The sequence below is a fragment of the Cryptotermes secundus genome, unplaced genomic scaffold (genome assembly GCF_002891405.2).
Source record: "Cryptotermes secundus unplaced genomic scaffold, Csec_1.0 scaffold1991, whole genome shotgun sequence".
NCBI lineage: Eukaryota > Metazoa > Arthropoda > Insecta > Blattodea > Kalotermitidae > Cryptotermes > Cryptotermes secundus.
In genome coordinates, this window is record NW_019743182.1 from 158,541 (window position 1) to 184,921 (window position 26,381).

A 26,381-nucleotide genomic window follows, 5' to 3' on the forward strand; every position below is an offset into this window, starting at 1 on the left:
GCCCAGCCAGCTGGTTACTGTACCAACTGAGCCATCCTGACCCCTGGGTGAAATAATAGTGAACTCAAAAAAAGCTGTTGTTAATTTCGTGGAAAGCTGAATAACTGCTCTAGAACAGCATGGCCATGACCAGTAACTATATTCAAAAATTTACTTGTGTCTGCAAGAGGTTTTGTTCAACTATTGCCCAATTAAATGCAATACCATTTTGAATATAAGGATTCTCAGTGTTGGCCGAATAAAAGCATTTATCATGTGTATCAATAGTGCATAAAGTAAATACAGAAATACTATTTATGGCTCTACAGCCCTTGTGGACCTTAGTTGCTTATTCATTTTCTTAATCTATACACAGTCGGTACGACTCCTTGGACAGGGTGGTCAACCTGTCGCAAAGCCACTACCTACACAGAATAAACGCGCACAGACATCGACACCACAAGTGGGATTCGAACCCAGGAGTCCGGTTTTCAAGCAGGCAAACACGGTTCATGCCCTAGACCTTGTGACCACTGTGATCAGCACAGAAATACTGCTAATGCTTTAAAATGGTGAACACTGACAGTAACATTTCTATTCCCGTACATTGGTGTATGCCACAATTAAGCAAAATAAAATATCTAATCTACAGAAACCAGCTGTTTGTCTATGCCGATGTGAATCTACAGGGTGACAATATAGATACCATAAAGAAAAACATGCAAACTTTAATTGGTGCAAGTAAGAAGGTTGGTCTAGAAGTAACCAAAATGCAAGGCAGAATCGTGACATAAAGATAGGAAACAGATGTTTTGAAAATGTGTCACAGTTCAGATATTTGGGAACAACGATAACAGATCGAAACTTGATTAAGGAGGAAATTAAGAGGAGATTGAACTAGGTTAATGCTTGCTACCATTCGGTCCAGAACATTTTGTCTTCTCGTCTGCTGTCCAAAAACATAAAAATTAGAATATACAACTATAACAAAACTATAATTTTGCCTGTGATTCTGTATGGGTGTAAAACTTGGTCTCAGACATGAAGGGAGGGACATAGACTGAGTGTGTTAGAGAACAGGGTATTGAGAATATTTGGACTGAACTGCAAAATGAAGATCCTCATAACTTGTACTCTTCTCCGAAGCATAATTAGAATGATCAAGTCAAGGAGGATGAGTTGGGCAGGGCATGTAGCACAAATGGGGGAGAAGAGGAATGTATGTACATAGGATACTGGTGGGAAAGCTAGAAGGAAAGAGACTACTGGGAAACCAAGGCATAAGTGGGTGGACATTATTAAAATTGATCTGGCTCATGGTAGGGATCAGTGGAGGGCTCCTGTGAACACGGTAATGAACCTTCGGGTTCCATAAAATGCTGGGAAATTCTCGAGTAGCTGCAGAATTGGCGGCTCCTTCAGAAGGGCTCGGGCCCATGAGTGAGTGAGTAAGTAAGTATACAGAAACTTTTCGGACATTTTCAAGGGTGTTTGTAGGTAGAGAAATTTTAACTGCAAAAGGGAAATTTCAAGATACAATGGGAAGTTGCGGAGATTGAATGTCCTTTTTTTGAGTGTTAGCCGCGTTTCAAGTTTTGATAATTTAATTTGCTCACTATGTATTAGATACATGGCAACATAATTTTTTATATTAGAACTATGTATTAGGTTAACTTTAAAAATGAAAGGTTGGATGTGTATTAATTCTAATTTTATATAAAGTGCTTACAATCTGAATAAAAGTGAGGTTAATTTGCTAGAGAGGAACGTGGAATATACATAACTTGAATGTAATTTTGTGAAAGTTTTCTGTCAGCTGTTACCTTTCATATGTAGGAAAGTGAGATATAAGCGTTTTGAAACTCAGTGGGGTTCATGGTTGTGGAAATGTATGTTTTAAGATAGAAGGGGCAAATACCACTATGACCCTCAACTTTAATAAAATATGTCGACTGTGTATGGTAGAAGATACACAGTTGTTACCACTCTTTCTACACGATGACAATCTAATTGACAGATTACTGACACTTGTACCCATACTGAAGGTTAGTATTTGTAGACATAGTTTAACCTTTTTACTATGTATATATCTAGAGGTCCCATCCATCAGATCAACCCCAATGTAAAGAACAGCTACAGAAGTAACATCTTAATGTGCAGATGAATGTTGAGGATGGTCTGCCAACCCAAGTGTGTCCCACATGTGTGCATCAAGTGAACACAAGCTACAGCTTCAAGTTGCAATGTGAATCTAGTGATGTAACCCTCAGACAACTCCTAAACTTCCAAGAGAGACAGGTAGTTGTATTTAATTCTGTTTAGCATTGAACTAGGAAAGTATCTTTTCTCATATATTATTTGTGTTGTGTTGAAACTTTAAAAATATGTGGGCTATTAGGTTACTTAAAACTGCATTGTCAACTGCAGAAGTTATCTAATGACAAGTGAAATATGGGAATGATTATGCACATCAAAATGGAAAAGATTGATGAAGAAATACATATGGTACAATTCAAGGTTAATTTTTCACATATGTCAGGAGAGGCTGTGAAAAGCAGTGAAATATTCTAGTACTGGACAGGTATTCTTGAGATATTCAGTTCAAATCTTAGGTGTTTTATCAGCTATTTTGCCTCAGAAGGTCTTCTGGGATTAGTCACTGTTTGTTCTGGTATATGTTCACTGATATTTTGGAAGAATGTGCTGCCACCATTTTCAAGGTAAATAGTAGTTCCTACTATTGTCTGGGATGTGATACCATGTAGTCTGGTAGATGCTTGTTGACCTTGTGGAGGTACATGCTACATTCCTCTTCAGGGTAGAAGTGTATCCTACAGATCAGGGGTCTCCAAACTTTTTGAACCACGAGCCACATTAGGTAATTCAGCACTTTCAACGGGCCGGATAAAATGAGAAATTAATAACTCTAGGTATATGAGTTCTATTGAAAGCACAAAATTTCAAAAACTAAATACAAAGTACATGAGAATAAATTATCATATATTAATGATGACAGTAGCAGCAAATGCTCATATGTGTTTTTATCACAAATTATAATAAAACAATTAATGTGAATGATGGAACTCTTTTTGCATTCTTAAAATCTGATTAAATTGAGGTTCAAAGTTTGAAACGCTAATCACAAGTAGTGACTTTAAATGTTCATCGGACAAATTTGCCCTGTATTTCGACTTGATGTACTTTATCTGGGAAAAAGTTTGTTCACACAGATATGTCGTCCCAAGAATGGAGATAAATTTACAAGCAGATTTCTTTAAATTTGTAAATTGCTCAGAGTTCAGAAATTTATAAAATTTGATCAAATTTCCTTCCTTGTATTTGTCTTTAATATGATAATTGTCCTGAAGTTAAATAATTTCCATTTGAATTTGACTTGGGACATCTGCAGCATCACAGTCAAACGGATTTTGAAACAATCTAATTTCCTGAGCACTAGAATCCAAATCAGGAATTCGCTTCCAAAATTGTTCCTTCAAATCTGAAATGACTAAATTTGCAAACGAGGAAGGAAATTCTGCTTCATCCTTTTTATGCAACTCTGCACAGTATAGCATATGAACAAAGTTACAATTTTTCACTTGGCTTTCCAGAAGTATCAACTTTACTCTGAATGCCTTGATAAGTGCAAATAAATCACAGACTAAGTTATTTTCACCCTGCAACTTTAAATTCAAATGGTTCATATGGTTCACCATATCAGTAAAAAATGCTAATTTCCAAAGCCCCTTGGTATCTGATAAAAGTGGTTTGTGATGGTTTTTCTCGGTAAGAAATATATCAATTTCATTCCTGAGCTGAAAGTAACATGAAAGAACCTTTCCACAGCTAAGCCATTGAACTGCAGTATAATATGTCAGGTCAATAAGCTCGGAATCACATTTACCAGTACTCATTGGAAAATTAGTTCAGTTGGCGCATTTCTCCACAATTCTTTCGTGGGCCGGATAGAATCACATTGCAGGCTGCATGTGGCCCGCGGGCCATAGTTTGGAGACCCTAGCTATAGATGGAAGTAAAATACAGTGCGTACAATCAAGTGCGCACCGCGGCTGCAATTTGCCGTGAGTCATACCACCGCAGAACGGATGCAACTCCTCCCCGCGACTGCAGTGCCGTTCCCCGATAGCGTGAGTGTAGTGGTGTCGCTGAGTCTCCGTCCATCAGTTGCTCTACATGCACACATTTATAAGAATACAGTAAAAAGATAACTTACCGTGGTTTATAACAGGTGCTGAAAGTGACCTCCTTCTGCTTGCAAACATGCCGCGCATCTCACAAATAAATTACGCGACACTCTCTGCAGTTCGTCGACGGTAATTGAATGAATTACGCGTGTAATTTCATTTTGAAGACTATCAATGCTGCGGGGATTATTTTTGTAGACTTTTTGCTTCAGGTTGCCCCAAAGATAATAATCAGAAATACTGAGATCTGGGGATCTGGGAGGCCACAGTCCTCTACTGACAATTCTGTCTTCAAACACTTCCTGTATTGCGACCATGGATGCATTAGCCGTATGTGCTGTAGCGTTGTCCTGCTGAAAATACCCGTATTGTCTTTCTTCGGCATTCAACTGATCGAAGAAGGGATTCAGTATGTCATTAATGTACCGATCAGAGTTCACGGTATCGTGGAAAAATATGGGGCCAATGATTCGCCGCGGGCTTACAGCACACCACACACCCACCTTTTCACTATGTAATGGCACTTGCTGTATAGCGTGAGGATTTTCATTGCTCCATATTCTTACGTTTTGTGCATTGACGTGGCCACCAACGTGGAACCACGCTTCATCAGTCATGAATAGAAGCTGAGGATCCACTATTCCATCGTGTACATTTTGCAGCAGCCAGTTGCAAAAACGAATTCTTGCTGCATGATCTGGTTCTTTCAGCTCATGCACAACTGTTACTTTATACGGGCGAAATTTGATTAACTTTGTGGCTGTGCGAGCAGATCCTAGCGAAACACCAGTTTCCTGTGCTAAGCGTCTTAACGATTTTCGAGGACTGATCTGTAATCTTGCCTGAATATCCTTAACCTTTTCTTCAGTCAGCACAGTTCTCTTCGATTGCTTCTTCTTGTCACTCACTGAACCTGTGGCCCGCCACTTTTTCAGAAGCCTGTTTACACACGACTTTGTGGGAACTGGCGAGTCAGGATATTTCTGACGAAACCTACGTGCGAATTTTCTGTAAATGTTTTTCCTTGCAATAGTTTCGACAATAAACACACGCTGTTTAATAGTGAACTTCATTTCCACCGTCTGTCGACAGCTGTAAACATTCCACTCCACTTCCACAGCAAGACAAAGACTGACTGTTTAATGCAACCTCGGGTTCCGATTATGCAACCATCGGCGTAGGAGCACTGCAGTCGCGGGGAGGAGTGGCATCCGTTCTGCGGTGGTATGACTCACGGCAAATTGCAGCCGCGGCGCGCACTTGATTGTACGCACTGTATTCCTCCAAAATATTGGTCAGTGTCTACCTGTGTGCATGGTGTCACATCCAAGAATATAGTGGTCTTCATCTTCTGCCATTAGAACTTCAAATCTCATGTTTTGATTCAGTTTTGTGATTTATCTTTGTCATCAGGTAAATACTGGAATAATACCTTAAAATAGGCCATGACTGTGAAGTCCTTACCTGGTTACCATTCTTGATTACGTTCCTATCTTGTTCAACTCACTCTACCTATGCAGGTGATTTAAAGTCAGTAAACAACAATAAAAATATGTACATCTTAAGGTGGGGTAGACAATTTGCATGGTTCATCAGTTGGCACTTCATAATGAAAAATACTAATACAGAGTGCAGTAGTGAAATATGACGATTTTTAAAGTGTTGTTGAATTTAAGTTGAATAAAAATACAGTTCACAGGAAAAGCAATACTATAATGTGATGTGTTAGATGTAATTCATTTCTTAAAAATGGTTTTTAAATATATGAGATGTATTTGAAATTCCTGGACTCGGTCAAAAGAGAAATTCTGGCTTAACTTACTCAATTTTGGCTGCCATCTCCTTCAGAATAGTCTCCTTGAGAATGTACACAGCCATCCCATCGTTTTTTCCATGCTTTAAAGGCACCATGGAAGTCATTTTCCTTACCACTTGCAATTCCCTTTGGATGTCAGACACTGTATCAAAACGTCGTCACTTCAGTTTCGTTTTCGATTTGGGAAACAAAGCAAAATCACAAGGGGCCAAGTCCAGTGAGTAGGGAGGATAGGGAACAATAACCATATTGTTGTTAGTCACAAATTCTGTGGTTTTCAGGGACGTGTGGGTGGGGATGTTGTGATGAAGGAGCAATGTCATGCATATTCAAATTTTCTGTTAAGATCTCCTGGCAAAGTCCATAACTGATGCCAACGGTGTCTGTGAGCTCATGGATTGTTTGGCAACAGTCTTTGTTGATGAGTTCTCGAATTTTTTAAACATTTTCTCTAATTTTGCTGGTGCTTGGTCTCCTTGAACATTTGTCATCTTCAGCTGACACTTGACTGGCCCTGAAATATGAATGCCATTCAAAAACCACTGTCTGGTTTAAAGAATGTTCTCCAGAAGCCTCACAAAGCATTCTGAGGGTTTTGGTAGCGGATTTACTGAGCTTCACGCAAAACTTGATGCAGACACATTGCTCGATTTTGCCATCCATCACAGACAGAATAAAACAAGAAGTTTAAAAAGCTCTCATGTGAAAACAGTGTGTGTTCACAGCATGGTGTCATGTGGCAGACTGATGGAATAGGCTTGTGGAAGTGTTACCTTGGCCTCCCCTCTCATTTTCTTTCACCGAGGCAGTTACGACAATAAGAGTTCAGGTACTTTCCGTTACCACCTCAAATCATGCCTCTCAACATGAAATGCATGCCTAAATCTTCTTTAGATTACATTCAGTAACTGTTGTAATTGTGAACACACTTTGTGTCAGCAGCCATTTAGTCATGTTCTCTCATGACTGAAGTGTCAGAAACAGTCATAGATTGGAGGACAGTAGCACTTTATTCACTCAGCTACAGTAGTGCTTTGAAAATCATCAAATTTCACTGCTATGCCACATATAAAATACAGTTACGTACAGACCGATATAAATTACATACAGTCATAAATGCAGAATTTTGGGACAATCTGTGCAAGAGATTATAAACTGAGTCTTCATTGTAATTGCTTGTTAGTTACAGGATGAAATCTGTGAAGTTACCTCTGTGAAAGAGGAATCTGATGATCAAATTACTGTTGATGATAACAACTTAGGATTTGATGATGACAGCCATGAGTAAGTTTATGTTTTGGTATTCTGTATTCATTCCTATTTAATCGCTTCTCTTCACTTCCCTCCTTCCTACTCATTTCGTCATATTTCATCTCCTCCCCTCTTCCTTACTGTCATCTCTCTACATCTCTTTTTCATTTCTTTAGTATGAAACAGATTTAATTCATGACACATGATAATGAAAATACTAATAATGTATTTTCCCATCTTTGTTGATAAAAGTGGGTGGAAAACGTTAATATTTTGTCTGTGTTTGAGGCATTGTTTAAAAACTAAGATTAAATTTGAAAATAAATGAGTGTTTGTTCAAGTGCTGCTATTATTGCTACTCTTGCTGCTACTGCCATTATTACTGTGGTTGTGAGTATTATTGTTATTACTATTGCTGCTACTACCACCACCACCACCACCACTACTACTACTACTACTATTACTACTACTGAGACTGTGATTCCTATGTTTCCAGGATAAATGGTGGCTTCAACAGATATGACGCAGGCAATAGTCCTCTCCTAAATGACATAAACCGAATTCCACTCCTTAGTATCTTCAACAAGGAAACAGTTAATGCTGAAAAGATTGCTGTTGGGCAGCATCATGATGTTGATCAAGAGTGCAAAACTACATCGAGGAAAATTCAAGTCTCTTCTTTGAGCCCTAATGAGAGAGGTTTATGTCATGTTAAGGCTTCAAGAAAGAAACATACGTGTAGCGAGTGTGGAAAGCAATTTATATATCACACAAATCTCAATCGCCACATGTTGTTACATATGGGAACTGAATCATACACTTGTGATATTTGTGGAAAGCAGTGTGCATTAAAGCACACATTAAAAATACACCATAAAATACACACAAGGGGTAACCAGTATTTCTGCAAGGAATGTGATAAAAGTTTTGCACTGAGCATAGAATTAAAAAAACACATGAAGTCTCATATAGAATTTACTGAAACAGATAAAAAGAATTTTGTATGTGATGTCTGTGGACGACTCTTTCGCATTAGAAGAAATCTTAAACGTCATATGGTAGTTCATACAGGAGAACGTCCATATGGTTGCCATATTTGTGGGAAGAGATTTTCTGTTAAGAACTATATGAAGAGCCATTTTATGCTCCATACAGGAGAAAAACCATATTCCTGTGAAGAGTGCGGATCCCGTTTTGCACAGAGAAGTAATTTGTCAACTCATATGAAAACTCACACAGGAGAACGGCCACACTCTTGTGTCCAGTGTGGAAAGAGATTTGCAAGGATAAGACACTTGCAGATGCATCTGATTTGTCATACAGGGGAGAGGCCTTTCAGCTGTTCAGAATGTGACAAGTCATTTGGGCGTAAAGATGGACTACAGAAGCATATGTTGATGCATACTGGGCACAGACCACATCTGTGCCCATCATGTGGTAAAGGCTTTGCAAGGAGCTCTCAACTAAAAGTTCATGTAACAACACACACAGATATTAAACCTTTTACATGCACAGAGTGTGGTAAAACATTTGCTAGAAAAGATCGTTTGAAAGACCATCTCTCATCTCATTATGGTACAAGGCCTTTTTCATGTCAGAATTGTAAAAAGGGATTTGTAAGGAGGGAACATTTGAAGTATCATTTGAACAGCACACATGGGAAACAGAAAATAAATTCATGACTTAACAATCAGCGTCTTTTTGTGTGCTGTTATGATATTTCATAGTTTTCTGTTATGTATATTTACGGATGTGATTCTCAACTTTGATGACTTCTCAGGAACAGAAATTTCAAACAAATGAAGCCCATATATATATATATATATATATATATATATATATATATATATCGTGGATTTGTGATATATGGTTTTGTATACTGTTCATATATTATATATCATTCTTAGTTTAACAAATATGATCACTTTGCATAGGCTTCTTTTTTATTCTTTTCTATATTCAGCTGAAATTTGTGTTATATGCAGGGTATGTCAGAATAAAGTACTTGGTTCATTTCCATCTACAAGTGTGTCAGTTCAAATCCACCAGTTGTTCCACATTCATTAATCATTCAGCCATCTGACACTGTACAGTCTTGATACTGACAGCATCCATAAACACTTATACAGTCATCAAACATGAAAATATTCTTGTTGGATTTAAAGTTCACACAGCAGTTATTGTGAAGAGTACCATCTTCTGGGATATGACACTGTGTAGTCTGGTAGGTCACATGGGGGCATATGCCAGAAGATGGTGCTCTTCATCCTTATCTTGTCTTATACTGGTAAATTAGTACAGGTAGTGGCCAGGGTGTGAAGATTCCCTGCATCTATTGCAAGATACAAATGAATGTATGGAGCTATACCAAACTCCCCCCTCTCCCTTCATAGTGTAACATTTAATTAAGTATAGGGACTACTTTATTTTTACTGGTATTAATCTTCTGGGGCCTACTCTGCGTTCTTGTGATAGAAATTGCCACTAAAATATTTCTGAGAATCATTTGTACTTTAAGTATGCAAACTTAGAGAAAAGAAGACCTCTGTGTATTCACCCATACCTTTTGTTTGGTGATCCTTGTACACATATTGTGCTGAAAATAGAATCTAATAACTTTTTAATGATGATGCAACCTCAAAGATGTTTTAGACACAGTATAATATACTCAGAATTGTATACACAGACACCTTAGTTGTGATGTGATGACATCACTGTAGTCTTGCTCTTGTAACTATACAGAAATGTACATACACACTTTGAAGGCGACAAGTGTTAAAATGAAGCATTAAGACTTATAGGACCAAGTCATGTCACTGCGGGGGGAGGGAGGGTTTGTCCTCCATTGCACAACATGTCACAATATATTAAAAGTGTTGGTAAGACAAGATTTGTTAAATGTTTTAGGCAATTTTTGTATATATAACCATGATATGAATATTATGTTCAAGTTGGAAAAATTATGCCAGAATAAATTATGTCCTCAAGAAAAATAGCCCATTATGTAAGTAATATTGTTTGTTCAAATAGCTTTATCCCACTTGTTTAAGGTGCCTAGAAGAGGTTGAATCAGCTACACATATCTTATGTGATTGTGAGGCCATAGCTTATTTAAGATTTTGTCACGCAGGCCAGTATTTCATGGAACCAAGTGACTAATGTGACGCCCCCATAAATAAGGTGCTACTTTTCATCCAAAGTGTAGGATTAATAAAGGGTTAATCAAAGGGGAAGCACAATAGGTCAGTGAAGGTCGCAGTGCAAGGGCCAAATTGCTATGACCCACCCTTACACATATATGTGCAAATAGCAAATATTTGCAGTACATTATATAGTTCCAGTCAATTTCATTCCTTTCGAATTTGGCAGTTTTTCCAATTGCAGCATTTTGCAGGAAGATGTGCCCAGTGAAGACTAATTGCATATGCAGCTATCTAATCAGTGTTCTTAGACTTGAAAGTGAGAAATGCATGATAAAAGAAATAGTTGATGTTGTATGTAAGGGATGGGCCATAAAAACTGCCCCTGCACTGCGACCTTCAATGATCTATTGTGCTTAATAGTTGATGTTAATTTGTTTCTTAGTTTTGTGTTCGAAGTTCTGGGAAGAGCTGGTGTCACTAACCATACTAACAGCTACATCTTTAGTACATGTGAGTATATAAAAATAAAAAGGGCAGTTTTTAGATTTACATTTACATTTATTTTTCACTTCATGGGTCCAATCATCTCCCTTTAGGGCTGGATATAAAACATGTCACATAAAGATAAGACGATGAGTAATGTCCAAAAAAAAGCAATATTTGTACCTATATGGGTTACTGTATCGAAAATACAAATGACTACATTTCCCTCACATTATCTGAACAGCTCATGAGTAATCATCATGACGTGATAAACTTCGTTCCGATTTATTTTTTCTTAACCACCCCTTTACCTCCATTTTTGCTGGTAAATACGCGCGCGGATATCAGTTTGTTTTTCTTTTCTTTGTGGGGTTGTGTTAATTATGCCCTAAATTGCGTTTCGTTGAGACTTTTCCTCTTGGTTAGAACGTTTCAAATGCTACATAAGCGGGAAATTTATGTTTTGCTTTCAATTCCGGTTGCCGTTCCTTCGAAAATCGAACTTTTTTTACCACAATAGTCGTGCGGTCGTGCGGTTGAGCCATGTGTTTGATAGTTGTGTGTATAAAATTATGAAAACATGTCAGTGAATTTTGGTACAATATGTCGTCTTTGTATGAAGGAGGCTGAAAAATTACTGCCCCTGTTCTGTCAAGACGAAAATCTCCCCGAAAGAGTGATGTCTCTGTCACCAGGTCTGAAAGTAAGTGAGGTAGATATAAGCAGTTATTTTTATTGATGTCGGGTCTGTAGAATCCTAGTTTATTTAATTCACTAATACAAATTACGTAACACGATCGAAGTGCATGGTGTTATTATATTATTGTAACCAGACCCAACTAGGAAGGAGAGCTATGGGCTAAACAGATGTCCCAGAACTTTTGTGAGATATTGTAGGTTATGAGTAAAGTAAGTTTTGTTAGAAAGTTACAGTATGAATGAAAGAATGTATAAGGGGTGGGCCCTATTGGCCCTTGCACCGCGACCACAGTGAAAGTTACAGTAAGCATTTTAAAATTTATCTTCATGAATGTATGCCTTGGGATATCGTAATTGTTTAATAATTTTACAGTTATGTGTTGGTGATGAACTGCCAGACAAGGTGTGCTGTGAATGTGTTCACCAGGTAAATGCAAGCTACAACTTCAGGTTGCAGTGCGAGATTAGTGATGTATCCCTCAGACAGTTGCTATTAAAGCGAGAGGTAGGTTAAATTCAGGTAATGCTACCATTCAATTCAGAACGTTTTGTCTTCTTAGATGCTATCTGAAATTGAAAAAGTAAAATACTCATAACTGTAGTTTTGTCTTTAGTTTTGTATGGGTGTGAAAACTTGGTCTCTGAAATTGTTGGCAGAACAGACTGAAGGTATTTTAGACCAGGGTGTGTAAGAGAATATTTGGACCTAAGAGGGATGAATGCATCCCGCATGGGGCAGAAGAGGAATGTATGTAGGGTTTTGGTGGGAAGGAACGAGACCACTAGGAAGACCAAGATGTAGGTGGGAGTATAATATTAAGATAAATCATGAAAAACAAACTTGAGAAACTGTCAAGGAGGCAGTAGACTGGTTCCTTAAAATCTCAAAATTTATCCTGGAACATTTAATTGCCACCATAAGATAAAGCAATATAAATATGTAAAATATATAAACTGGTAAAACCTAAAATAGTTAAATTAATTAAGATAATAAAAGGTAAAGATACCCCTGTAACAAGCCATGGAGGCCCATAAGGTTGTGAGACGTTGAGGTTCCCACATTATCTAGAAAATCGGCTCCCAGAAGGTGTTAAGGTTGTCAGCCTTACGCTCCGGCTGCCCCTTACCCCCCAGGAAGATTCCTGGTACTCTTCAGGGTTGAAGAAGCTGACCAAGGTACCACGGTAAAAGCAGACAGACAGACAGACAGACAGACAGGCAGACAGAGTGTGTTGGAACACTTAAGGTGAAAATGGATCTGAGTCAACCTGATGATGATTAATCAAAATCAAATCATGGAACAGTACAGAGTAGCCATGATAAATTAATTCTGACACTTTTGTCATTTTTATTTTATTGCGAAATAATTGTTGTTGTGTAGGCGGTCACTGACACTGCGATCTCCCAAGAACTGTTACTCTCCTCTTTTCATTATGCACCCCCCCCCCTCCATGTGTTTCCCAGCATTATCTAGTCAATGGATGCAATATGTTCCTCTGAAACGTCATTTGACTTTCAGTGAAGTGCACGGCATAATGTTCCAGAAGATGGTACTCTTCAAATTGGAAGGTGATTGTGAATAATGAATAGGGAATGATGTTAATTGGAGAAGTATAATTGGGTCTCTGACTGGAGGAGGAATGTTAATTGTGATATTGTGTATGCTTAACATTTTTATACACTAAATAAAATTATTTATTTTTGTACTTAGTATGCTGTGCATAATATGCTTATTTTAAATGACATAACTTTATCTCTTTTATTGCATATTTTGGTTTTTGGGTTTTGTCATCATTCTTACATTATCATGGAAACTTCATATTGACCAATTAGTAACTAAAATGAGTTCAGCTTGTTATGCTGTTAGGACGGCAAAAGGTTTTATGTCACAAGAAACCCTTAAGATGATTTATTTCTCCTATGTGCATTCTATTATGGAATATGGTATAATTTTCTTTGGGTAATATGTCTAACAGTATCAATGTCTTTAGGATACAAAAGCGGATAATTAGAGTTATGAATGCAAAAACTAGAGACTCCTGTAGGGATCTGTTTAAAAAATTAAATATATTGCCAATATATTCACAATATATACACTCGATAATACTGTTTGTCATAAAAAATAAAGATCTGTACAAATCGAATCATGAGATTCATAGCTTCAGTACTAGACATAGCACAAACTTGCAGCTTCCTACATCACATTTGACAGAGTTCCAAAAAGAACCCTACTACTCTGGTATCAGAGCTTATAATCCACCTCATATAAAAAGTCTGAGTAATGAAATGAAACTCTTCAAACTGATGCTAAAAAGGTTTCTTCTTTCCAATTCGTTTTATTCCTTGGATGAATATTTTAACTGTAAAGTAAACTAAACACCTGGGTTATACTCCCTATTAAGTAAAATTTTTTATGATACTTATAATCTGCTCATATATATTTATCACATCTTAGTACTATCAGTGTATTAGTTTTAACATTTTTAACATATAGCTGTCATACGATGTACACAAGTTGTTCCATCTGTGTCCTGTGTGCAGGCATCTATGACCTGTTGTCTGGGAATTGTTTGTAAGTAATAATTGATGTGTGTTCTAATAAATAATCTGCTTTTAGATATTAGACCAATGTCTGAGACACTGTATTGTGGAGATGAATTATTGATGTGTTTATATTCATATCTTGTTAATGTGATGCAACTTGTCTGGTTTTGTCTGTGACTAATTCCACATCTACTGGTCATTATTGTACCACTAAGGATCAATGGAATGTTTAAATAAATTGAATTGAATTACAGCTTATAATTTCCATTGAACCAGTGGGAAAAGATATCTTTTTATCACTTCTTGTTTTCTGACAGGATTTTCCTCCGAATAGCAAGGAAGAGGTATGTGAGATTGACAAAGTGAAGGAAGAAGTTCATGAGACAGAAATAACAGTTGAAGAACAGCGTGTCGGTCTGAACAGCAGTGATGACCCTCAGCGGTTAGTTTACGTTTATAATTCTTTATGTATCTTTACAGTACCTTGATATGATGATATTTATTTTTTATTTATTTATTTTGCCTCTCTAGATCATTGTTACATGATATAGGACAAGTCAGTTACTGTACATTGGCGGATTACAATAAGAAGTAGTTTACAATAGATTAAAGTAGATTACAATATTTAGAGTTCGTATAGTGTGAGGTGGAATCCATATTAGGTCCCCTCGGCACGTTGGCTTCCATATGTCCTATTGTACCTGTACCGGTAATTATGCTTATGGAGAATTTGATGGAATAAGGAATAACTTTCGAGTAAACTGTCTTCTGGAATGTAATATGTGTAGTCTGATAGAAAGTTACTGACGCTCCTCCAACGCATTGGTGAAATGTTAACAGTCTGCATGGTGTCACATCCTAGAACATAATATTATCCATAGTCAACACCATGAAAGCCATACATTTCACATGGCTAATTGTGGGTAGTTATGTCAACCCCATACATATATAATAATAATAATAATTATAAATGTATGTATTGTGTATTTATTATTATATGTATGTCATGTTGATGGAACACCACCACATATGTATTAGAACATGATGCTCCACTACAATGTTTAACAAGACTGACTTTGAAGAAAGCAGTCTTCTGGGATTTGGCACCGTGTATATGCGGTGTTAACCGACGTTTCAGAGGAACGTATCGCCTCCATCTTCAGGGTAGAGGAAAAAATATAAGAATCTGCAAGGGAGGAGACCGTGAGAACCGGTAAAAGCCTGTTCTCACGGTCTCTTCGCTTGCAGATTTATTATATTTTTTCCTCTACCCTGAAGATGGAGGCGATACGTTCCTCCGAAACGTCGGTTAACACCACATATACACGGTGCCAAATCTCAGAAGACTGCTTTCTTCATAGTTACCGCCGTGAAAGCCTCAGATCTTACAAGACTGACTTTGTCAATTGGGACAGTCATTTTTATCATGTTAATGGAGACTGTCCAAAAGTACTCTCAGGAAAATATTGCAACTGTCTACTGTTGTCTCTTGCTGGAATGATACTGTTGCAATTTAATGACAGTACACAGGATTTTGATTGGTATATGAATTTATTGAACATTTATAACTTGTAACTAAAAGTAATTATAACACTATCACTGACTTACAGACTTTATAATGCAGTATAGCACATGCAAATTCTTCTCCAGAGTAAGAGTTGCTTTATGACTGGTAGTTTATCACCAATCAGTTTGTCTTGGTGCCAAGTCCCTTGAGGCCCACGACCATAGATCTTTTCCCCGTGAATGTTGCTTTCATACCTGGTGCTGCAGAAACGTGTTTACCAAGCCATTACCACATAACAGTCATCTCTTGTGGCTCAACTGTTCCAGTTTTTTAGCTACCATCTCACAATTGTTGTAGCACACAAGTTTCCAATGGATTGCTGTGGTTGTATTTGCATATGTAAACAGAATATATTTGATCTTATTTAAATATACTTCTTTATTTTCCAAAGGTATATAAATTTGGAGAGAGGTTAGGTTGATTAGGCTTAATTTAATTAATAAAATTCATGTCTTTATTTAGTCTTCTAAACATAAATAAGATGCAGGTATTAATATATGGGACAGAATGAAATGTTTTTAATTTTTAATGTTTTGGATTATTTTTATTAGTATAGGATGTATCCACAACTGGTTTGCAAAATTTTTTGTCTGGATTGGCACATTGGTCATGGCATTAGTGGTTTCTTGTTAAGCTAAATGTTTGACTCTGAAGGTGGAGGCAGCATGTTCCTCCAAAATGTCTGTTGATATTTGTGGAGCTACACAGTATTATATCCCACAAGATAGAATTGTATATGGTCAGCCATTTTGATAATTCTGGCTTTTGTTTTAATAGAAGGCCTTAGGGAGTTAAGTCCATGCAAAATTTTTTGTCTGGATTGGCACATTGGTCATGGCATTAGTGGTTTCTTGTTAAGCTAAATGTTTGACTCTGAAGGTGGAGGCAGCATGTTCCTCCAAAATGTCTGTTGATATTTGTGGAGCTACACAGTATTATATCCCACAAGATAGAATTGTATATGGTCAGCCATTTTGATAATTCTGGCTTTTGTTTTAATAGAAGGCCTTAGGGAGTTAAGTCCATGCAAAATTTTTTGTCTGGATTGGCACATTGGTCATGGCATTAGTGGTTTCTTGTTAAGCTAAATGTTTGACTCTGAAGGTGGAGGCAGCATGTTCCTCCAAAATGTCTGTTGATATTTGTGGAGCTACACAGTATTATATCCCACAAGATAGAATTGTATATGGTCAGCCATTTTGATAATTCTGGCTTTTGTTTTAATAGAAGGCCTTAGGGAGTTAAGTCCATGCAAAATTTTTTGTCTGGATTGGCACATTGGTCATGGCATTAGTGGTTTCTTGTTAAGCTAAATGTTTGACTCTGAAGGTGGAGGCAGCATGTTCCTCCAAAATGTCTGTTGATATTTGTGGAGCTACACAGTATTATATCCCACAAGATAGAATTGTATATGGTCAGCCATTTTGATAATTCTGGCTTTTGTTTTAATAGAAGGCCTTAGGGAGTTAAGTCCATGCAAAATTTTTTGTCTGGATTGGCACATTGGTCATGGCATTAGTGGTTTCTTGTTAAGCTAAATGTTTGACTCTGAAGGTGGAGGCAGCATGTTCCTCCAAAATGTCTGTTGATATTTGTGGAGCTACACAGTATTATATCCCACAAGATAGAATTGTATATGGTCAGCCATTTTGATAATTCTGGCTTTTGTTTTAATAGAAGGCCTTAGGGAATTAAGTCCATCTCAGCAGGTATTTGCCGTGGTTTTAAAATGCAGGAGCAGAAACCTTGCAGGAAGTTAATTCTATATAAAGCAGAGGGTACTCGACAAGTAGGCATTAAAGATTGGAGACAAAAGCCACAGGATCAGGACCAATGGTGAGCAGTAGTAGAAGAAGTCAAGGTCCATCATGAGCTGTAGCATCTGTAGAAGAAGAAGAAGTGAAATAAATGAAAGTTATTCAGCTAGTATAGTGATTAATCTACAAAGTGGTTGGCTGGTGGATTTGAATTTAATTCCTGTTGGGTTCCAGGGATTTTTTTTCTCTTGGAGTGAAGTGATTGGGGTGTGAAGCTGAACTTGTGCCAAGGTTAAATATGTATGAAGGTGTTCCTGCAGTTCCTATACGTCTTAATTAATTGAGAACAGGGGCAGCTTTACTTTTTATATAGATGAAACATTTATTCAGAAGTTAATCATCAAAAAATATTAAAATAACACCTGAAGTGTATATCATTTTAGTTTGAATTGTATTGTTCTCATGGTTGTTGGACATTTGTACCCACATAACTCTTTGAAGTTTTTATATATTGATAAATGGTCAGTTCAAAATAAATAGCTCCCTGCTTTTCTGTTTGGGAGGTCCTGCATTCAAATCTCAGCCTGGAGGTGGCTGTCCTGATTAAGGTTTTGTGGTTTCATTCAGTCTGTAAGAAAATGTCAGTTCAGTAACTCAAAATTTGGTATGACCATGTTATTTCATGTCTGCCCCACATCATTATTGAGTAATCATCCTACAATTTGACAGTATATTGTCTTAACTTCTGAAAGTGTCATTAAATAAACAAAAAATAAATACATATGAAATTAACATTTCTGTTTTCATAATTGTGTTTGACATTATTGAAGTTTTCTCAGTTAAATGGTTAGGACAGACTTATTGAGCTGTGACGCTAAAAATGATTTATTAACACTATTTCAGGCCGGATGCTCAGTGTACGGAGCAAAGCCCTTGTGATCATGACGAAACGAAAAACATCGACCATAAAGGGTCAGCTTTTCACATTGTCACAGATGAAACACAACCAGTAAAAAAGTTTGTGTGTGATGTGTGTGGTAAAATGTTTCGCATGAAGAATGCTCTGAAGCGACACATGGTAACTCACAGCGATGATAGACCATTCTCCTGTGATGTATGTGGGAAGCAATTTCATCTTAAACAGAGTATGAAACTGCATTGCAAGATTCATTCTGCTGAGAAATCATACTCATGTGTAGAATGCGGAGCTTGTTTTACACAGAGCAGTGGCCTTTATAGTCACATGAAGACACACGGTGTAGAGAGGCCATACTCCTGTGTAGACTGTGGTAAGAAATTTATTAGAATGACACACTTGCAGGCACATCTGGTGTGCCATACAGGGGAACGGGCATTTAACTGCACTCTGTGTTCTAAAACATTTGGACGTGCTGATAGCTTAAAAGAACACCTGGGAATTCATGCAGGTCGGAAACCTTTTCTCTGTACAATTTGTGGAAAGAAATTTTCAAAGAATCATAAACTTAAGACTCATGTATATACACATTCACAGAACAAGCCACATGTCTGCACTGAATGTGGTAAAACTTTTGCTAGGAAAGATCGGCTGAAAGATCATCTCACTGTGCACTCTGGAAAACGTCGATTTGTATGTCAAGAATGTGGCAAAGGTTTTGTAAGGAAAGAACATCTGAACTATCATTTAAATATACATGGAAAACAGAAAAATCTATAACTTATAAAGTGTTTTTCCTGTTAACTGATGTACCTAAAAAGATGCTGAATTTTTTGCTGGCTGCAGTTCTGTCTCTTTATATTGTAGCATATAGATCTGTTACTAAGTAGTGAATCGTCTGCAACATACACACACACAACAATAGAAGTACGGTGTTTTCTATGTGGTCCGTGCCGTGACCATTGCTATGCCATGTCGCAGTAAACACTCCTCTACAACAATAGAGGCCGTTTTCTGTGTGGTCGGCACGGAGGCTATGTAACAACACTTTTTTTTAATTCGCTTAGTGGGGGGTGGAGTCCAACTGGGTCGACTTGGCGTGGTGGCCACTGATTGGCCTGTTGTAGCCTGTCCCGGGTGATTATGATGATGGAGCAATTGGTGGAATGAAGATTGGCAGGGGAAACCGAAGTACTCGGAGAAAACCCACCCCCAGCGCAACTTGTCCATCAAAAATCCCACTTGACCAGACCCGGGATCGAAACCTGGCCGCTGTGGTGGGAAGCCAGTGACTAACCGCTTGAGCTGTGGCGCGGCCATGTAACAACAATTACAGACATAACAGATTTCAGTTTTTAAGTGACAGAGTTCTCAGTTCTCGGTGGAAGTTTGTAGAACAATTACAGTGTGATTAGAAGACTTCATTCATTTGTAATACTGGGAGTGTGTAGTCCAGTGAGACTGCTAATTTCTGTGTTGGGATCCATTGCCAGGAGACGGCTAGTGAAGACTTGGAATCCTAGTGCGTGTGCAACAGTGAGCGCTGTACTGCCTGTAATTTAAGTGTAATTAAGAGAGGTTGTAACCAAGGTGCTAATAAATTCAGTCATCTGGACTGGAACCTGTCATTTTGTCATGTGTACCACCCTACACATGACAATATATAAAGAAATGACTGATGTTGTATTAGCCCCATATTTTTACACAGTGAGAATGAACATAAGATTGTGTGAAAGTGAAGCGGCATTTTTATTTATGCTTCTGAAAAGATGGAAATCATTCTAACAGTTTTGCTAAATATAGAGATACTGTGGTCCTGTCTAGAAAACTGAACCTAGCGTCCGTGGGGATTCATTGCACTGACCATGTGACACCCTCTATCCACTAAAGTTGAAACTAACTTCGCCAACAAGCGGCGGTTGCTCGATCGGTATAGTTCGCTTGCGGACTAAAGCCAAGGAGTTTAGTTTTTTAGAGATACTGTGGTACAGATGTACTAAAATAAAAACTGTAGGTCAGCAGACCAGTGGCTACACATGCACTGCCATTGGAACTTGTTTGTTATAGTGTAATGGTTAGTACTTACACATTTAGGTTTCTGGATGAATTTTAATTTGGGAGGCACTCTTTTATAACCATGAACAACATAGAATAAAGTGCAATATTGTGCATACATTTGCAAGAGATATGTATAAAATACAAAGAATGACAGTTTTTTGCAGAAGGTTGTGGTATTGTTTATGGCATCCTGTCTTTCATCATAGTTTGTGGAATGAATGTTATACGGTGTGAGGCAGTTTTCATGGCATTGAAGGTTTAGGTTGTGGTCTTCCTGGTTATGATACTGTGCAGTCTGGTAGCTGGTTGCCATTGTTTCAGAGGAACTTGCTGTCTCCATCCTCAGTTCTCTGTTGAAGAGACAGCAGGTTCCTCTGAAGTATTGGTATGTCATTACATGTTGTCAGAAGACCACAATCCAAATGTTTTACAAGATTTCAGTGATGTTACTTAATAATCTTACCTACATACTGTCACCAACTTCAGGGTTCAAAAATAAGCCAAGCAAGTGGCAAGGAGTAAGTCCTGCTCCTTGCTAGGTGAACTGTTTAACCCTGAAGATGGAGGCAGTATTTCCTCTGAAATGTCAGTGACCTTCTGATGGACTACAGGGTGTTGTATCCCAGAAGATCATACTTTTATAGTCACCACTGTGAGAACCTCAGATCCAACAGTATTCCCTTTTTAGTCTGCTTTCCTTATTTTTTAAAAAATAAAAGGAGTCTTATAAGATCACCTTGTCATCTGTTCGCCCCTTGTTGATGCTAGGCTGTATGCCTCTCTGATTTTTCACACTGGTAAAACGACAGGACAAGTGTATCATGTTGGTGGTGATTATGTCGAGAAATAAATGTTTTTTTCTAGGTTCAGATATTGCATGTTTTATGTTCCATGTCCGTTTGTGACCTATTTACTGACTCACCCTTGTATCAAAGGAAAGTAGGTGGTTCCTAGAACTTCTTGTCTAATATCATTTTATGAGGAAACATGAGTGTTTGTACATTACCACTATGGGAACACCATATATAATGCTCTGTGATGATCCACAGTTCACAAAGGTGACATGGAGTGAAGTACATGGCTGCTATATGGGTTGGTTTATTGGCCTTGGACATTTTTTTCTGTATATGTGACATAATTATGAGGATCATCTCTCATTATGAATAAAAGAGATGTTGAAGGTTACTGTTTTGCGAATGTGATGTCATGTATTTTTATAGGTTATAGTGCTACGCTGAGGCCACTATGTGGTCTAGTGGTCAGAGTTCCTGGCTACAGATCCACAGGTCCTGGGCTCGATTCCCGGCGCTACCAGATTTTCTGAGAAGTAATGGGCCTGGAACAGGGTTCACTCAGGCTCGTGAGGATAATTGGGGAACTACTTGAATGGAAAAGTAGTGGCTCCAGTTTAGAAAACCGAGGTTAACAGCCATGGGAATCCATTGCACTGACCACGCGGCATCCTCTATGCACAAAAAGTTGGCATTCATTTTGGTGACAAGCGTCAGTCACTCGGTCAGTATAGTTCAATTGCGTACTAAAAGCCACGGAGTTTTATAGTGTGACACTGTCAGCAGCTGGACCGTGTAGCATCAGGTGATACAATGACAGATTAACAGTGAATCTGTAAGATTTGGAAAGAAACAGTCATGACCTAATGGAAGTACTACTTTGGTGTTTACCTGCAGGGATTGAGGAAACAATGATAAACCTCATTCAGGATAGCCAGTGCCTCAGCTGAAATTCAAACCAAGCATCTTCTGAGTATGAGTAAATGCTACTGCTACATCAACCCGTTCAGTATACCATGTGTGGTAAATTCTACCGATGTTTTGGAGGAACCTACCCTGAAGATGGAGGCAGCACATTCCCCTGAAATATCTGTAAATGCCTACCACACTGTATGGCATGACATCCCAGAAGGTGGTAATCTTTATTTGAAAACAAGTTTAAGTTATTTGATAGTGTGACACAACATTTAAGATTATGTGTTTGAATTTTGCTTATTTTCTCCATTTTCATTATAACAATCATGTGAGTTCTCTTCCATTCTTCAGGTGAAGAGGATGAGGATACGCAAATAGTGCTGCGTAAGTGCCCTCTCCACCTCTAGACAGAAGTAGAACCCATGTCTGAAATGTTCTGGTTTTTCGTATTGTGGCGTGACTCCTGAAAGCTGGAATAGTTCATTGCTAGGCAGTGGCAGTAAACAGGTTCCTGTGGAAATGTACAGTTACACAACAATAGAAGAACCCATTTCTAAGGAATGGATCGGTAAACACACAACAGTAAAGTAAAGTAAAGTAAAGCAAAGCAAAGCAAAGCAAAGCTATCCCTGTAACAGGCCGTGAAGGCCCATAGGGTTGTCAGATGTTGAGGGTCCCACATTATCTAGACAGTCGGCTCAAAGATGGCGGTAAGTTTGTCAGCCTTATGCGCCGGATGCACTTTACTCCCCAGGAAAATTATTTAATTAATTCCTGGTACTCATTTCTGTTAGAGGCTGAGTGAACCCCAGGGCCATAGTGCAGCTGGAAGTATTAGGTCAATTGAAAAAATCCAGTGACATCATCAGGACTTGAATCCGCGACCTTCTGACTTGTAGCATAGCCTCTTAACAGTAGGGATATTATTGGAAACTGTGTTTTCTATTTGGTCCACTGCAAAGTGTTTCTATTGAGAGAGTCAGTTGAGAGTTGAGCTCTACAAAGATGATGGAGGAGTTGGCACTTGCAGCAAAGAATTTAGTCTCTCAGTTGTCAGTTGCCAGGATATGACCCTGGATGCAGCAAAGAATTGGATTGAGAATTCCGGAGTTGGCAGATGATGGAGGAGTCAAAAGAGTTCAGTGGAACTGAAAGTCTGACTGTGAAGAGAAGACTTTGTGCTATAGTACAGCAGTATTTGGAGCGTGTGATTCAGTGAGACTTATAGTTCCTGTGTTAAAATCCATTTCCAGGAAACGGCTAGTGGAGACTGTAATAGACTGAGGGCACAGTGTGTGTGCAATGGTTAAAGTGTGTAGATTGGTGATAGCGATGTATTACTTGTAGTTCCGAGTGGTGTGTATAAGTTGTCAATCAAGTCCAAACCCCTGTCTGATAATTCATGCACTCTTAATACATGACAAATTTTGTGTCAGAAGTGGTCGGATTGGAAACTGCATTGAATTGTTATGTTGCCACAGTATGGAGAGGGAACAAATCATTGCATATCTCCTAACCGAAATAAGAACCAACCGTGAAGAAATGAGAATAATTCGAGAAAAGACAGAAACCGACCAACAAAGGATGGAAGCCAAGATGGACACCTTTCAAGAAAAGGTGGGCGACAGACAAGAGGAGATAAAAGCCCAAGTGAGTTCCCTTACCTCCCGGATCGATGGCAACCAGGAAGAGATGAAGGCCATGTTGGATGCCTGTCTAGAAAAGATGGAGACAAATCTAGGAGAACAGAAGTCCCTAACAGGGCATTAAAGATGCAGCATGGGGATCAGAATCTAGCTGTAGGGTGCTGCGGAAAGCTGAAGATATGGACCAAGGGCTAGGGTGGGTCCCAGAAGTAGTTGGCTGCTGCCCACAGACAGATGACTTACCATGTAGGAGTGGCATGGCGCATGGGACATGGCAGGGACAATGTTGCACCAAGAACCCAGAAAGGATGAACAGATGAGACGAGACATTGGAAGATCCCATAATTCAAAAATGGAATAAGGAACCAAGGCTGAAGACAGGAACTACATCTGAAGAAGGAGAGGACACATAAGAAGACCTTCAGGAATGTTCTTGGGCTGGAGATCATAAAGCAAATGGCTGGGACTTCCATTAGACTTTGAGAAATAAGGGATTGGAAATTGTGGAGGGGTTAGCCCCTCCGAAATGGAAAAAGAGACTGCACACAGAGTAAGAGATGGAGATGTAGGAACACCAGCCACTCTGTGTAATTTCCCCCGGTTGCAAAAACAGGATGATGGTGATAAACCTGGACCGACTGGCACCTTATCAGGGAGCTGCTTGGGATGAGTGGGCTTAAGGAGGGAGCAGCAGAAGAACCGCGGAAAAGCCACACCATGGGAAGGAAGGTGAGACTGATCACAGACATTACAAGCACAGCTCTCAGAAAAGAAGAAATTGTGGTATGTATGTAGGCCATTCAGGACAAATAGCCTTAAGGAGGGAGCAATGTAGCAAGTACAGCCGTTTCTATGAAACAGGTGAATAATAAGCAGTGTTATGCAACCCGTTTCTAGGGAACAGATCAGTAAACAGATTTCTGTTCAATGAATACACATGCAACAACAGAAGAACGTGTTTCTAAGCAACAGATTGGTAAATACAGCAATAGGGGTTTTGGAAATGATGTTTTCTCATGGTCTGTAAAAAGTGGTTATAATGAAGAGTTCAGTTGAGAAAAGTTGAGTTGAATTCCAGAGTTCGCAGTTGCAGCAGGGAATTGAGGGAGTCTCCACAGGTGGAGAGAAGAAATGGCAAGAAAGGAATTAGACTATGCAAAGAAGACTTCATACAGACATACATCTGCGTTTCAAGATATTTGAAAGTGCAATCTGCGCTGAATATGAATCACGTCACAAGCTTTACAAACAACAATACATCTTTACAATTCCAACATGCCATATGCATGTACATAGTGTGCTGCAGTCACAGTGAAACCATTATACATCCATTGCCAGGATACGACTAGTGAAGACTGAGAAGACTTAGCGTGTCCTAGTGATTTATATAGTGTGTACATCATCGATAGCGCTGTATTACTTGTAGTTACAAGTTGAGTGTATAATGTGTAAATAAATCCAATCATCCAATTCAAAACCAGTCTATAAGTCATGCACATGCCCTAAATTGTGACAGTATTAGAAATTACAGTGATGGAAAAAGTGCCAATAGAAAACCTAATTGGTCAATTCCAGACACTTCATTGTCTGACCATCATTCCATTGTATGAAGAAAATTTACTTAACAGACATTATCATTCAGTAACATGTCTAGGACTTGTTTTTGGGAAAGAGGTCACTTTGAAAAACTATTGAACAAAACTATCTTTATTACACATATTTACAAATGAGATATGCTGCTACAGATATTTTGGTCCCTTTGTAAGCAAATTTCACTTTATAACACTTTGGCAGATTGCCACATATATTTGGAAAGCCTAAAATCCCATCTGCAGACACTTCTTGTCCTTTTTGTATCCTGTCCTATACCTACCAGGTACATACTAATTAGTGTTAAAATTAAAAGCAAAATGACACCTTGATCTGAGAAAATATGTCACTCCTGCCATCTGTTGTTCCTGTTTGCATACTACCAGAAGAGATGTCAAAGTAATGTAAACAGCGAAGATGCGATACTGTACATGCTGTCATAATGTAGTATCAGTTCATAACTTGATGACAGAAGGCTTCTATCAGTGGAAATCTATGGTAGAATTGCAATGCAAATAAAGTAACAGTCCATTTTATTAAGAAAACTCCGTGGTTTTAGTCCGCAAGCAAACTATACTGACTGAGCGACCACCACTTGTCAGTAAAGTTAGTGCCCAATTTAGCGGATAGAGGGTGTCACATGGTCAGCGCAACAAATCCCTATAGTTGTTAATTTCGGTTTTCTAGACTGGAGCCGCTATTTCCTTGAAAAGGCCCTGAATTATCCTTGCAAGGCTTAGTGGACCCCGTTCCAGACCCACCACTTTTCAGAAAATTTTATAGCACTGGGAATCGAACCCGGACCTCTGGATCTGTAGCGATGAACTCTTGACCACTAGACCACAGAGGCAGTCCAGTCCAGTTTATTTCATCCAAGAATTAAATTTGTTGAATGTATCTTATCAAGAGATCTAGTTTTACACTTCAAGGATTGATCAAAATAATTTTAGCTGGAATAGTGTTATTGCTTACATGGGCATGGTGAAGTTGGGGGTGTGGCTGGGTTGAAGCAGCATGACCA

The 26,381-nt window shown here is 38.5% G+C and overlaps 2 protein-coding genes across 11 annotated transcripts in view; both read left to right on the top strand.

Annotated features, from left to right (window-relative positions):
- The first annotated feature begins 1,404 nt into the window (after positions 1–1,404).
- LOC111874054 (gastrula zinc finger protein XlCGF46.1-like) lies at positions 1,405–9,083 on the top strand. 5 transcript variants are annotated; one of them, XM_023869213.2, is made up of 4 exons: positions 1,405–2,024; positions 2,140–2,280; positions 7,184–7,284; positions 7,748–9,083. In XM_023869213.2, the coding sequence occupies exons 1-4, from the start codon at positions 1,902–1,904 to the stop codon at positions 8,931–8,933; spliced, it is 1,551 nt and encodes a 516-aa protein (XP_023724981.1). In that variant the 5' UTR covers positions 1,405–1,901; the 3' UTR covers positions 8,934–9,083. The 5 variants fall into 5 exon arrangements, with proteins under 5 accessions (XP_023724981.1, XP_023724983.1, XP_023724982.1 ...); XM_023869215.2 differs by having other exon boundaries at positions 7,190–7,284; XM_023869214.2 differs by having other exon boundaries at positions 2,140–2,277.
- Positions 9,084–11,089: 2,006 nt separating this feature from the next.
- LOC111874055 (gastrula zinc finger protein XlCGF7.1-like) overlaps positions 11,090–26,381 on the top strand; it is a 55,409-nt gene continuing 40,117 nt past the window's right edge. Inside the window, exons 1-4 of one of the 6 annotated variants that reach the window (XM_023869219.2) lie at positions 11,096–11,580; positions 11,950–12,081; positions 14,438–14,562; positions 18,348–19,477. In XM_023869219.2, the coding sequence (XP_023724987.1) occupies positions 11,458–11,580; positions 11,950–12,081; positions 14,438–14,562; positions 18,348–19,140 (1,173 nt within the window). In that variant the 5' untranslated portion in view covers positions 11,096–11,457 and the 3' untranslated portion in view covers positions 19,141–19,477. Of the gene's footprint in view, positions 11,581–11,949; positions 12,082–14,437; positions 14,563–17,678; positions 19,478–22,106; positions 22,726–26,381 lie in introns of those variants that run through there. The other 5 variants (XM_023869221.2, XR_004514059.1, XM_023869222.2 and 2 more) reach the window with 5 other exon arrangements.